The 13,071-nt window shown below is 43.5% G+C and overlaps 1 protein-coding gene across 7 annotated transcripts in view; it reads right to left on the bottom strand.

The window, feature by feature from the left end:
• Positions 1-12,468, bottom strand: part of IQSEC3 (IQ motif and Sec7 domain ArfGEF 3) — a 100,072-nt gene extending 87,604 nt beyond the window's left edge. For 5 of the 7 annotated variants that reach the window (XM_015865782.3, XM_015865756.3, XM_015865773.3 and 2 more), the window contains exon 1: positions 11,663-12,468. In XM_015865782.3, coding sequence (XP_015721268.2) covers positions 11,663-12,171 — 509 coding nt within the window. In that variant the 5' untranslated portion in view covers positions 12,172-12,468. The remainder of the gene's footprint in view (positions 1-11,662) is intronic. The other 2 variants (XM_032445420.2, XM_085521238.1) reach the window with 1 other exon arrangement.
• Positions 12,469-13,071: the final 603 nt, after the last annotated feature.

Raw genomic sequence — 13,071 nt, forward strand, 5'->3', positions numbered from 1 at the left:
GAGATGGAAGATGAAGAAAAGAGATCGAGGTCCTGATTCTATGTGGTACAGAGTCCCTTCAAATTGAGGAAATCAGTATATTCTTCCAGTGCATGCTGAGAGGAAAAAGTAACCAACATAAATAGCTCCTTGCTATTCAGAGAAAGGAATTCCAGAAAAATTCAATGCACATTCACATCCTGAAGGCATTCCTGCCCTTGTTCCAGTTCTCTCTCATCATCTCTTGTAAGACAAGATCCTGCCCAAAGAGACAGGAAGAGATAATCAAACTGAGCTAATGGAATACTGTTACCATCAAGCACCATACTGAAAACTGGATGGATTGGAGAAGGCAAATATTCTCCTTATTAGTGGAGATAAGAATCTCAGCCCAGAATCCATTAAGCCACATAGATTCTTCTTGCCTCATCCAAGGAGATACAACATAACAAGACTTTGAGACTGTCTGCATGACTGTGGGAGGCTTTTCTTTTAGCTCCCATGAGAGGAATGATTGGGGTGTCTTCCACATGCTTCCGGAGCTGTCTCACATCAACCAGACTGAAACTACAGAGACCATGGACTCTTAGCTTACTTACTTTTGTTACCCCACCCTATTCCTGGTAACCTGTAATGATTGATTGCTGCAAGAAACAAGATATGCTCCAGCAACTTAGGCAACCTTTTCAATCAGACACACTTTCTTGCTCAACTAGATACCTATGTAAACACTGCTGGATTTACACACAATGCGTATTCACAGCCCTGCCAACTTGAAACCACGTGTCTTAGTTCCTTATATTCAAGATTCAACTTTATCTCCAGCTCCCACTGCTCACTGTTTCTAATGTCTAAATGGCCTTTAAGGATTTTTGGCCAAGCTCAAGACTGTTATCTGGGCAAAACTCTTCCTGATATCAAGCTGTCCAGAGAATGAATCAGATTTCAGTATTTAGGGCAATGTTATTTATGCCATAGAAGTGACCTCATAACATTTAACACTTCTTGTCCTGTTTGTCTCCTTCTTCCAAAGCACTACAGCTTATTTGACAGATCAGTGCCCTGAGACACAGGCTTTACTCTCAGCTTTGGATAGCCATGTGAACTCAAGCAAAACATTTTCCATCTTTTCATCCTCTTCTGTAAAAAGAACTGACTCTGTAAGCAGTAAAGGGTCTACTGATAAAAGAGTAATGCAGAAGAGTTAGTGGTATTATTATTTCTTATTCTTGCATGGTCTTTCTATCATTCATCTTGCAGCAAGATCTTGTCACAGTGAGCAATGTGCTAGAAGAAAAGCTTACATAGTTGCTACTTGCTGCCATTTTAGACATTGGTAAGAAAATACACTGACAGTATCCCACTTTCAAACAAGTACATTACTTCCCAAAGCACTATATAAAATCTGTATATGTGTGTATATGTGCTCATCTCTGAAATGCAGCTGTTTCTTGTATAAGATATGAGAGTTGGCCATTGCAGTTTGCAATGAAGCCTGCAGCAGAATGGCTCTGATTCCTTACTGCATTGTAAGTCATGTTGTCATTTGTGCTTGAGGTACTGGGATGTGAACTGTCCAGTGAGGATTTCCTAGCATCCCAAACAAATGACAGAAAAGAGAAAATAACATCACAAGAGGAAAACAATTAAGAATGTGCCCAGCTGTCAAGTAGACAAAATCGTGAGAGGAAAATGATGACAGATTTCCATTAGCATGTGAACAGGAATAATAACCTTTATTGTTTGTGTGCACAGCCTGTGAAGGGACAGGGGTGGGTAAGGTCCCCAACATTGCCCTGAAAAGCAGGCGCTCACATCCCACAGTGATGAGAACTAGTCACATACACTCTGGGCTTACAGTAGCGTGTTCCTTCCTAGATCACAGGAGTCACAGACTGGGAAGTAATGTTCAGTATGCATTGTTTATTATTAATTTCTCCTGAATAGGAAGCCTCATGAAAACAGAACACAAACCCATGTCATTCCCTCTCTCCCCCTACCAACATTAAAGTATCATTACAGTCATACATAAATGAACCAGGCATTTGAAAACTTGACGGCCTCTTCATGATAAGGTTTCTGGAGCTTCTGGTGCTCCTACATTCTAGTTTCTAGTGGGTCCTTTCTCCTTGCCCTTCTAACTCTGCCACGCTGCTGCCCTTTCTTCTGCTGGTTTATATCTCCCTGCACAGACAACCCCTGCAGAACCCAGAAGAGTGGTATATCCTACTCTACAACTACTGCAAGGAGTTGTAGATTATGTAGATGCAAGCGTCCATGGTCCTGAGGCAACACTTCAGACATGTTTTCAGGCTTGGGATTTGAAGATCAGGCTAATATGGACCTAAAACCAGCCTGAGGGTTGCCCATAGCAGTGTAGAGATGCAGTGTAGACTCCTCTATTCCTCTTCTCTTCCCTTGTCTTTAGTTTTTCCTCTTCTACTGATTTCTAAAATAACTTGCTGAAAGCAAACAGAGTCTGATTCTTCTCTTAAAAACAGTAAGTAGATACTTTCTTTCACATTTGGGAGGATAAATATCTTTAAATATCTTGATAATTATTTATTTATTTATTTATGGCCAATGCTTTTTATCCATCAAACACACACTCTGGTATTCCCTGTCCTCTTGGCTGTATAAAAGCCATGCTAAAAGAGGTGACAGAGGTGGTACAGTAGTTACAGACAGAGCATGTCTACTGAAGTCAAATGTTCATGTATTCAGCTTGATAAACTCAATACTTTCTTAGCAGGAACAAGGGACCTGCAGTGGATGTTGCTGCAGTGAACATGGAGATCAGTATTTTCCCAAATGAGTAATGAATTCTTGGGGGAAACATTACAGCCATTGGCTGTGCCATCCCAAATGATTGATACAGCAAGTATGTACAGAATCTGATAGACTAATAGCTAATTCAGACTGACTAGCCCCAGTAATAGGACATGAGGCAGTTCAAGAAGAACCATAATATCCAATGATATGTACAAGTGTTCTTTCTCATCTCATCAAGTTTGAAGCTACATAGTTAAGTGAGTTCAGCCACTTTCATTTAAGTGATAATAGAATCTGGCTCTTAGTCTTACCTGGACTGCAAAATAGCACGAATTACTGATCAGAGCCATTCAGTCTACCTATCTTAGGAGTCTGACTGGATATAGATTTACTGGCATAAGACATTATACAAGAAAACTGCTTGAAGAGAGGTCTTTGGCATGAGAACCAAGGAATGACCAGGAAACAGAGATTCCTCAGATACCTTGCAAGTTCAGATGAAGTTTAGTAATCCAGTGTATGTGGGTATGAGTACAAGCCCTGAGCACAAATCCAGATACTCCATTACTGTGGTGAAGGGGGCCATATGAGTACCTAGGAAGACACAGGCAATTCACTGGTGTCCTACTGGGAATGGACTTGCAAATTAAAAGCCAGCAAACAAAGGAGAAGGACTTTGTTAGAATGCTGGAATGACTGTAAAGATGAAACTTTTCTTGGAACAGCCCCAGAGAGACAAAAACAGTATTTCTCTTGGGGGGCTAAAAGCAAGGAAAGACAGGCCCGAGCTTGGTTCCATAACTGAAGTAGGAGGAGAGGTCATAATCTCCATAAATCTGGAGAGGTCTTTTGGAAAATGCCACCACGTATGAAGTCCACTAAGGACCTCAGGGCCACAGAGGTAGTGTTCATGCATGCTCAGCAGCAAGAAGATGCAGAATGCTGAGGCTGAAGGAGGTACTGTCAGAACAACTCTCTCACTGGACCAGAATAGTGTGAATCACTTTGGAGAACTGCCTGGAAATCTACATGACAGAGACAAACAGATTGACAGTGAGGTCCTGAATGTTAATAGAAAGTTCAGAATTTGAAGAAGAAACATCCAAGTATAGAAAGCCTGAAGAAATCCCCAAGACTCCTTAAGATTCATAATATTCTAAGTGTCAGTTTTGTACTAGACTTGAGAAAGATGTAGATGCTTTAGTGTGTTTCAGCAAACATAAATCAAACTATTTGGTAGCAACTGTCTCAAAAGCAGCTTACATCCATGTAAATATTGGCAGGTGGATTAAAATGATCCACCAGCTTCATTTGCAAATCTCCATTTGGCAATGGTAGATCTCCACCTAGATGCCCATTGGATTCCTACAGTAATTTCCCAATTCTTTGTAACTTTAATATTCCAAGACTTTCAAAAGGCATACACAAAACACTAGCTCTGTAAAAGGGTCACAAGTTTGGAGTGGGCTGTCCACTGAAATTAGTTGTAAGCTAATTTCAAAACAATTATCTGGGGTTTTACTGCCTGGATTCCACAGCAAAATATGTTTTCTGGGACCACATATTTTATTTTTCCTTTCAAGGTATGTACCTTTACCTTTCTGTGTGTATGTGTGTGTGTGCATTAGTTCCTACTTTGTAACTAAGCCAGGTTTGAGTGAGTAACAGTGATCTCAGATGGGGTGGAAGGAAGAGAACTTTGTAGTTTTCATTGAGGAAAAGGATTCAGAGTGAACTGAACTCATTACATAGAAGTGTCAATGTTGGAGACAGATGTTACAAAAGCCTCAGCACCAGGAGAAACTTAGATCAGACCTCACATCTTGTCAAGCACTGGAAAACATCACCATGACACAGGACTTTTGCAAGCCAAGCTTCATTAGCTCTGCAGCTCACCGACCCCCCGGTCCTCACCTAAAAGAGGGCAGAAAGGACAAGCTTTGTCATTTTTTCTTCTTTCAGAAGCAGCTCCATCTCCCCAAAACATCCCTGCTCAGATGTGACTAATCACGGAAAATATCGATCCCGTCCTATCCCTGTCAAAAAGTTGTAACTTCAGAGTACATGAAAATAACAGCCGATCAATGAACACAATCTTAGCAAAGGCAATAAAAATAATACCTGAATAAGAAGCAGACTGTGGGTTCATGCACAAAATAGAGTACAGGGAAACAACAACAACACATTATAAAATAGAACAAATATATCTTTATAATCCTGTAGTACCAAAGCTCTGACCTTAAATTAAAATACCGTGAGAAGACATTGTAAACCTATTACATGGAGAATCAGAATGTTGCTTTATGGCTTTCTCATTGTTCAACGCCATCTCTGCGATGAGTCGCTATTGCTATTGTCAACACTCATTTACACTAGCGGAGGCATGTGTATTTGTGTGTGAGGACAGATACACAAAATCTGGTACAGATCCTCAGGTGATGTAAATTCCCATGGCTGTACTGACGTCAGCAAAGATACACTGATTTCCTCCAGCTGACAATTTGCCTTTCTATATGTAAAAAGCACAGAAGCTGGGTGCTGCTTCAACTTTGCTCTTAGAAACGTTAGACAAACGCTCATGCAAATGCATTCCATCTCATACGTGCAAATATATGTATTGCCTTGCGGTACACATTCAAACAGCAGTGGGAGATTTATGCTTCCTCCTATGCTGAAATGTATAAAAAGGACTGCTCCGGACCTGTCTGCCCACTGCTATCTGTAACAATATATCCCCAGCTGCTATGCTACAGATCTTAAAATATACAGAGATGAAAGGGACAGTCCAGCATCAGAAGTCTGTTAAAAATATATTAGGAGGAATTGAACTTTGATTTTAAGACTGCTCTCACCAAGAGATCTTTCTGCCTCTTAAACAGAGCCATTGAGCAGAACAAATCCAATAGAAAACACTCTCATTTTCTTACCTAGAGCTTAACTAAATGAAATTACAATCTGCAGTATAGATGAATACGAGAATATTACTAGTTTGTTTCAGGATACCCTTCTCTGGGAGAAAAAATTACATATAATTTCTAAAAATTGCATGAAAAAGAAAGGGGAAAAAAAGTCCCATTTCAGGCTCTGTCTCCACAAATGACTCTTTTCTCATTTGCTCATGTGCCCTTACATGGTTCTATGGAACACAGCCCAAGTAATGATCAGAGGCTATAGGTAAGTTGTGGCAAGTGAAATATTTTCCATCTGTTTCGCAGAGGAATATTTCTGGCTATCTATAATGTTTTTCAAAGGGAGAAATAACAAAAGGTTTCACTCCAGAGAATGAAGGGAGGGGGGGGAGGGGGGGGGGGGGAAGAGAGAGAGAAAGAAAGAAAACATTGCTGAGAAATAGAAGGGGCAGTGTGGGGAAGCAACAAAACAATTAACGGGAAAATAACAGCAAAAGCAGAGGGTGTATAAACCCTAGGTACAGAAAGATTAACTCTTTTAAAAGACTTTAAAAGCTCTTCTTTACAGTTTCCACTTTTATCTCAGGGCAGGACAAATAAAATCTAGAAGGTCAAGATAGGGAAATCGCTACAATTAAACACATCGTTTTGTCCACAGGTGCTTTGCATGCCGAAATACACTTTGCTTTATCAGGTAAGCAGTTATTTTGAATGAGAGAGAAAGCAAAAAGTAAACAAAGACCAAAGTGCCGGGTGACAAGGTCCACTCTGGTGTCATCGGAGGACTAGAAAGGCATCCCAAGATTACTGCAGCTTACTCTGAGTAAAAGTGCATATAATTTCACGTATGAAATAGGTGGGGATGTGTACTATGCCTCACATAAATAGCCACTTGCTGTATGCATGAACTATATACAATGCCCAGACTGTGTATTCCTATGTGCACGTCGTTTTGTGAAGGACATGGAAGCATCGGTCGCTCATTGCAGTCTGAGAATGGGTGTTCTTCCACTCTGTATGTGCTGCACAGTATGGAACAACCCACCTAACAGTCACCTGGCACTGAGTCCCTGGCAGGAATTCTCAAGGGCATTTTTAAAACCTATTCATTTGGGGTATTTTCCCTTTCATAAAATTCCCAGTCGTGCAAGAGTTCTGGCGGCTAACAGTGTTGCCATGTGAATCTGTTGCTCCTGAAGTCCATCTACAAGCCTTAACCTTGGATCTGCCTCAGAAGTGACACCAAGTTGGACAATACAGTTGGACACAGGTGTGTTCAAACCATAAAGAAAGTCTTTGTCTGATTACCATGTGAATGGAACCAGTACAAATGCATCCTAAAATGGGACACATTCACATTCACAGAATCAACTTTCTTTTTTTCCTCTTGTTGTGATCTTTATTTCAGCCTCATCTAAGCAGGGCTTTAGCACATTTGTAGCTACGCCAATGTAAACCTCTGTCATTTGAAAACAGCTTCCAGCAACGTACTCCAAATAACTTTTGATGGCGGAAACTGTGCATCGCTCATACAGATCTGCAGAACCCAGAGCAGCACCAATGGAACTATTTCTGCTGTGCGAAACCTCAGGGGAACTGAACTCTGAAATAGGCTGGGGGAAATACGAGTATAAAGAATGAAAGCAATGAGCAAATCACCCAGAGTGAAGGGAATGGGTATCTGGAGGTATGGACGCAATTCAGAGTTCCTCTGTCCTTTCCTTCTTTTCTTTTCTTTTTTTCTTTTTATCTTCTTTTGTTTTTCCTGGTGCAATGCGCAAATATAGCAAAATATGTTAATAGTAAGCCATAATATTTACAGTTATTGTTAGTATCCATTGAAATCAGTGGGATTTTGTCTAATGCCTTTACCCTGGAGATAATCCATAGAATAGAACATTAATGCATAGTTAAAAGGAAAAAATTATGGAAAGCAGCACCTCTGAATATGCAACATCTTCAGTTTAAAGTTACATAATTGAGCTTTTGAAATTAAACAAAAATATAGCAAACAGCCTCAGACCACAAAACAAACTAAGTGAGCCTAACATTGTTTTCTAAAATGTGTCTCTCTACTGAGATAAACAATACTATCCTATCACAACACAAAATGAAATAGAACGGGTTTCAACCGAATGCAAATGCATACGAGCTGTAAGACCTCTGGGAAACACTGTAGAAATATTCCTCTAAGAGTTTTGAGAGTTTGTTTTGCATGAGGAGATGATCTTATAGAGCAAACACAGACTAATAGTTTAAAGGAAGTATTTAGCTTCTTTATGTTGTACTCTTTCTACACCTTGTTTTCAGCATTGGTGACATAGTTGAGAGAAGACCTGCAATGCTATGCAGAATGCTCATAAATTGCATCTGCGCCCTTCAGTGGAAAAAACTATAATGGAATACTGGCTATAATTGTAATTGAATTAATCAAAGTGAGTTTTGCAGATAATGCACAGGCTTAAAATCCAAAGTGCTTCCATAGGCAGAGTTCCTATAGAGAGAGTTTCACTGACAAAAAAGACTGCAGGATTCGGGCCATTTAGAGTCAGTGTGCTAAATTCAGGCCTGTGGCACTTCTCTGATACTCGGTGACTGGCACTGAGGATTGGAAAGGAAGGCAGTTTCCTGATAAAGACAGGAAGGAACATTTATACTCACATTTGACGATACTTCGGGATGGTCCCTTAAGACAAGAGGCTGCCTAGTAAGAGTGATCTAAGCTATGTAAATTTGGCAACCTGTATTTCTGAAGCAAAACATTCCATGACGAATGACCTTATTTTTTTGTTTTTAAAGCTGTGAGGTGCTTATGCAATAGATTCCTAAGGTAGAAAGAGACAGATGCCGTGGAATAATAATCAGCCTAATTCTTGTTGAGGATCTCTGCAAAACCTTTCCGCTTGTCTCTCCTTTCATAGGTAAGCTCCGTGCTGCCGCTCGCATGCAATATGCAGCAACAATTAGTGAGCCTCTGCAAAACTGAGGAATTCTTCTCTTTTGGAGGATGATTTATGTTTTTTCCTCTTTAAAAATGCGTTTAAACAGCAACCACTTATTGAAGAAATCTAATCATGAAAATAAGACTCAACTTTTCCTTAAAAGAAGAGAAACCTCTGTTGTGGCTTTTTCTTGTGAGCCCCTTACAGAAGACTGCCCTACTTGACAAGAATTGTCATGCGTGCCCAAAAGCTCAGCTCTTCACTTCCATCCAGAGCTTAAGGTGAGCTGGGCTGCATAAATAGCTCAGTCTTAGCTCAAAACGAGCAAAATCCCTGGGCTGTGTCTGAAGTGAGAAGGGGCATCACTAGGACATTCAAACACGCTGACCAGACACCTCTGTTTTGTGATGCAGAGGAAATTCCATTACAGACAGGCACTGCCTGGGTGCTGCTTTCGCCACAAATTTCAGCCACTGCATCTCATCAGGTTAAAATATAATTTCTGTTTAGAGTGGCCATTTTCTGTAGCAAACAGGCAGTTCCTGTGCTCTAGGCTAAGGTGAAAAAATAGAGCACATTGAATTTCAGGGGAAAAAAAATCATACAGGGTAAAAAAAAACATGTTCATTTTTTAGGGAAGAAGGAAGGGAGCGCAGATACCTAATCTGTGTAAGCATCAACATATGTGTCCCCTGCTGTCACACAGAATCCGAAATACAACTCTCAGGTTGGCCAGCTGGATCACAAGGGACACTGGGCATGCTTTCAAATAGGCGGTGAAAGATCCTCCACCTCTAAGTTGCGGTTAAGTTAGATTTTGTGGTCTCTTTGATTTCCTTCTAACAGTCTGAGATGAGAGAGGATGAAACTCAGTAAACACAGTCAATGGGGAAAAGAAAGAAACCTGCAGGAGTGAGAAATGTGGACTGTTCTGCATCTCTCAGATTTGCTTTTCTACACAAAGATTTTGGTATGCCTAAGCTATAGAAGGAAACAGAAGCAGTCTATTTTAATCTTCCTGAGTGAAGAGTGCTGCAGGGATTGCTCTGTTATCCCCAGCACAAAAAGGATACATCTATCTATCTATCTATCTATCTATCTATCTATCTATCTATCTATCTATCTATCTATCTATCTATCTATCCATCTATTTGTCTTTCTACCTATCTACCTATCTATCCATCTTTCTACCTTTCTATCTACCTATCTACCTACCTACCTATCTACATATCTACCTATCTATTTATCTATCTATCTATCTATCTATCTATCTATCTATCTATCTATCTATCATACAGATTACGGTATGAAACGTCAGCAATCAACAGTGTTCTTAGTGCACATCTCTGTGCCTCTGGATATGAAGGAAAGGTCTGTGATTCTTCCCTCAGTCAAATCCCACCACAAAAATCTCAGATAAGGAGGTATTTAGACTCATGCACAAAAATTGATTCTTCAAGCTGCCTAATGACGTATGTTAGAAACTCTGTTCAGAAGAAACAAAAGCTGTTGTTGATATGATGTTTCTAACAGAGCTTTCACTGCAGAGATTCACTATTTAAGAACCAATTAGGTCGATAATGCATTTTTATACAGGTTTCTTAACAGTGTTGACTTGAGTGACTTAAACTAATCTATTCTGGATTTACAGCAGTTGGCACGAGCTCTGGATCTGGCCCCATGCTGTGTCTTTTTAAAACTTCATTCATTGCATGCTAAATAAATAAGGGCCAGATCCTGCAAATGCAAATACTTGCACCTATCTCAACATTCTCTGTATTAATCAGAACATTCCCTTTATGTAGTGATTGCGACATTGATTCATCACAGTGCAGTATTTTAGGAGCACGGATCTGTCTTTTGGGATTCAAGTGTGCCTCCACTGCACATAATCCTTTAATAGTATTTCCTTAATAGTAATTTCTCCCATGATTTTCACAGAATCATGTGAGAGATGCTCTGCTTTTATGAAGTGCTGTAACTCCACTCAGCACCAGCTGAAAATCCAGCTCCATGTCGTAGTTACGCTTCTGCATCCAAAGCCAATATGAGAGAGAAGGGGGCCTTTCATTTAAAGTGTCAAAAGAGATACAAGAAACATTTTGCTCTATACATAGTGCTGCATACCTTATTTGTTTTTTATGTGTCTACAAGCAAAGCAATAGGGCTTATTCTAGGAAAGAAACATCGATCTAGTTTTACTACTTACTTCAGCTTCTTTCTTACGTAAAAGAAGCCACATCAGAGACTGCGCTCCTTCTATTCCTAACTTCACTCCCTGGATTCAAGTAGAATACATTCCCCTGCTTTGAAAGTGCCTCGATGTAGCCCAGTACAGCTGTAATTACCAGCTGGTGAACCGACGGCACATAGTGGATGTGTAACCCAAGAAAATGTGACTCTCCCATAGTAGCTTCTTCCACCGGCTATCAGCAGGAATGCTCATCCTTGTTTACTAGACACGCATGCACAGGGACCATTATCAGTATTCAGCTCTAGTAGAAGCTTTCTTCACTGGAAAGACCAGCAAAAATACTTTGTCCTTTTGAGAAGCTGGATCAGTATCAGGTGCCGCTCACCGAAAATATATACATTAAGGCAACAGACACAGAAGTGTGAGATGCATCGTATACGTCAAACACACCAACGGCATCTGTATCTCTCTGAACCCACACACATCACGTGCAGCATAATGCATACCCGAGACCCTTGCATAGTGAGGGCAGGAAATCCCAGCTCTCGGGAAGGAGTGGGGATTTTCCTTCCCGGGATGATGGCTTTTTGACAGGTAACGGTGACTTAAGGCAAACAGAAGCCACTCTCCTTAGCAAAGCTTCTCACCGCCCGGGCTGCACCGTGCTCACCTCCTCAGCGACCGATTTATTTATGACAGTCAATGAGGGCACGGTGCTGTGTGTGAGCAGCGCGGGTGAGCGGCCCGCAGACACCCCCAACCGCACACGGCAGCGGCGCCCGGCTCCGATCCGCTCTCTGCCCTCTCTCCCACGGAGGGATTCCCCACCCACCCACCCACCGCCCCCTCTCCCCTTCCTCACTCACTCAGGTCTCCGGCTCAGGATGCCTTTCCCGATGGCCTGGGGGGCCTTGTGCTGGAGCAGAGCGGAGCAGCAGCTCTTCTCCCTGCCGTCCTTCTCGGCGGGGTGCTGGTGGGGCTGCGCAGCGGGATGCTGGTGCCCGGCGGCCCGGCTCGGCCCCGCGCTCGCCGCTTTGCCCGCGGGTTGCGGCGCCGGGAGCTGTTGGTGGTGCTGGAGCGGCGCCGGGAGCTGTTGGTGGTGCTGGAGCGGCTCGGGCTGGCCCGGCGGCGGCGGCGGGGGCTGCTCGGCCGGAGGGCCCGGGGGCGGCGCGGGGGCGGCGGGGGACTCGGCGGTGGCCGGCTGCTGCTGCCCGCGGAGGTTGCGGTTCTCGGTGCTCAGCTCGTCCAGCCGCCTCTCCAGCTCGTCGATGCGCTGCCGCTGGGTGTGGATGAGGCTCTGCTGGTTCTGCACGATGGCGGTGAGCTCCTTCAGGTAGAGCACGGCGCGCACTGGGTTCTCCAGCAGGCTCTCCATGCCCCGGCTGCCGGACCGGGCCCCTCTGCCCGGCTGCCGGCGCACCGGCGAGAGCGGCGCGGGTTGCGGGGAGGCGCCTGGCCGCCCCACGCGCGCTCACGCACACACACACACACACACACACACACTCACTCACACACTCTCGCTCGTGCCCGTCTAATAGACGGGGCCAGTTCACGGGCACGCGCGACCAGCGGCCGCTCGCTCACAGCGGCCGCTCGCTCCGCGCCTGCCCCGGCCCCCACGCGCCACGCACGGCGAGAACGGGGGAAGGAGAGAGGGAAGAAAGGGGAAGGCTCTGCCGCCAAGACCCCGCCCCGCCGCTTCGCGCAAGCGCAGGGGGGCGGGGGGATATAGGAGGTGGGGGTCCCGGTGAGGTGCGCAGGTTGGTTGCAGCGCCTTGTCCCCCCCCCCGAGCGGCATCTGTAGATGTTGCTTTGATGCTTGCTGTTGGTTTTTTTTCCCGTCGTGCTTAAGTGTCTAGAATGATTTGGGTTGGTTTTGTCTGCCCAACGCTCGTGTGTTCTTTTGCTTATCTTGTTAGCGTGCAGAAGGCAGGGCCAAAGCTGAACCTAGGGAGATAAATGTTGGAAACATCTGCTGCATCCTCATACATAGAGTCATAGGATCACCACAGTTGCAAAACACCTCCAAGATCATCCAGGCCAACCACCCTCCTATCACCAGTATTTTCCACTAACCACGTCCCTCGGTACAACATCCACACACTTCTTGAACACCTCCACGGACTGCACCATGTCCCTGGGCAGCCTGTTGCAGCACCTGACCACTCTTGTATTGGAAGTACTTCCTAACATCCAACCTCAATCTCATCTGGCACAACTTGAAGCCATTCTCTCTCATCCTACTGCTAGTTACGTGGGAGAAGAGACCAACAGC

This window comes from Coturnix japonica, chromosome 1 (genome assembly GCF_054131305.1).
Source record: "Coturnix japonica strain WE chromosome 1, WE-NBRP24, whole genome shotgun sequence".
Lineage (NCBI taxonomy): Eukaryota > Metazoa > Chordata > Aves > Galliformes > Phasianidae > Coturnix > Coturnix japonica.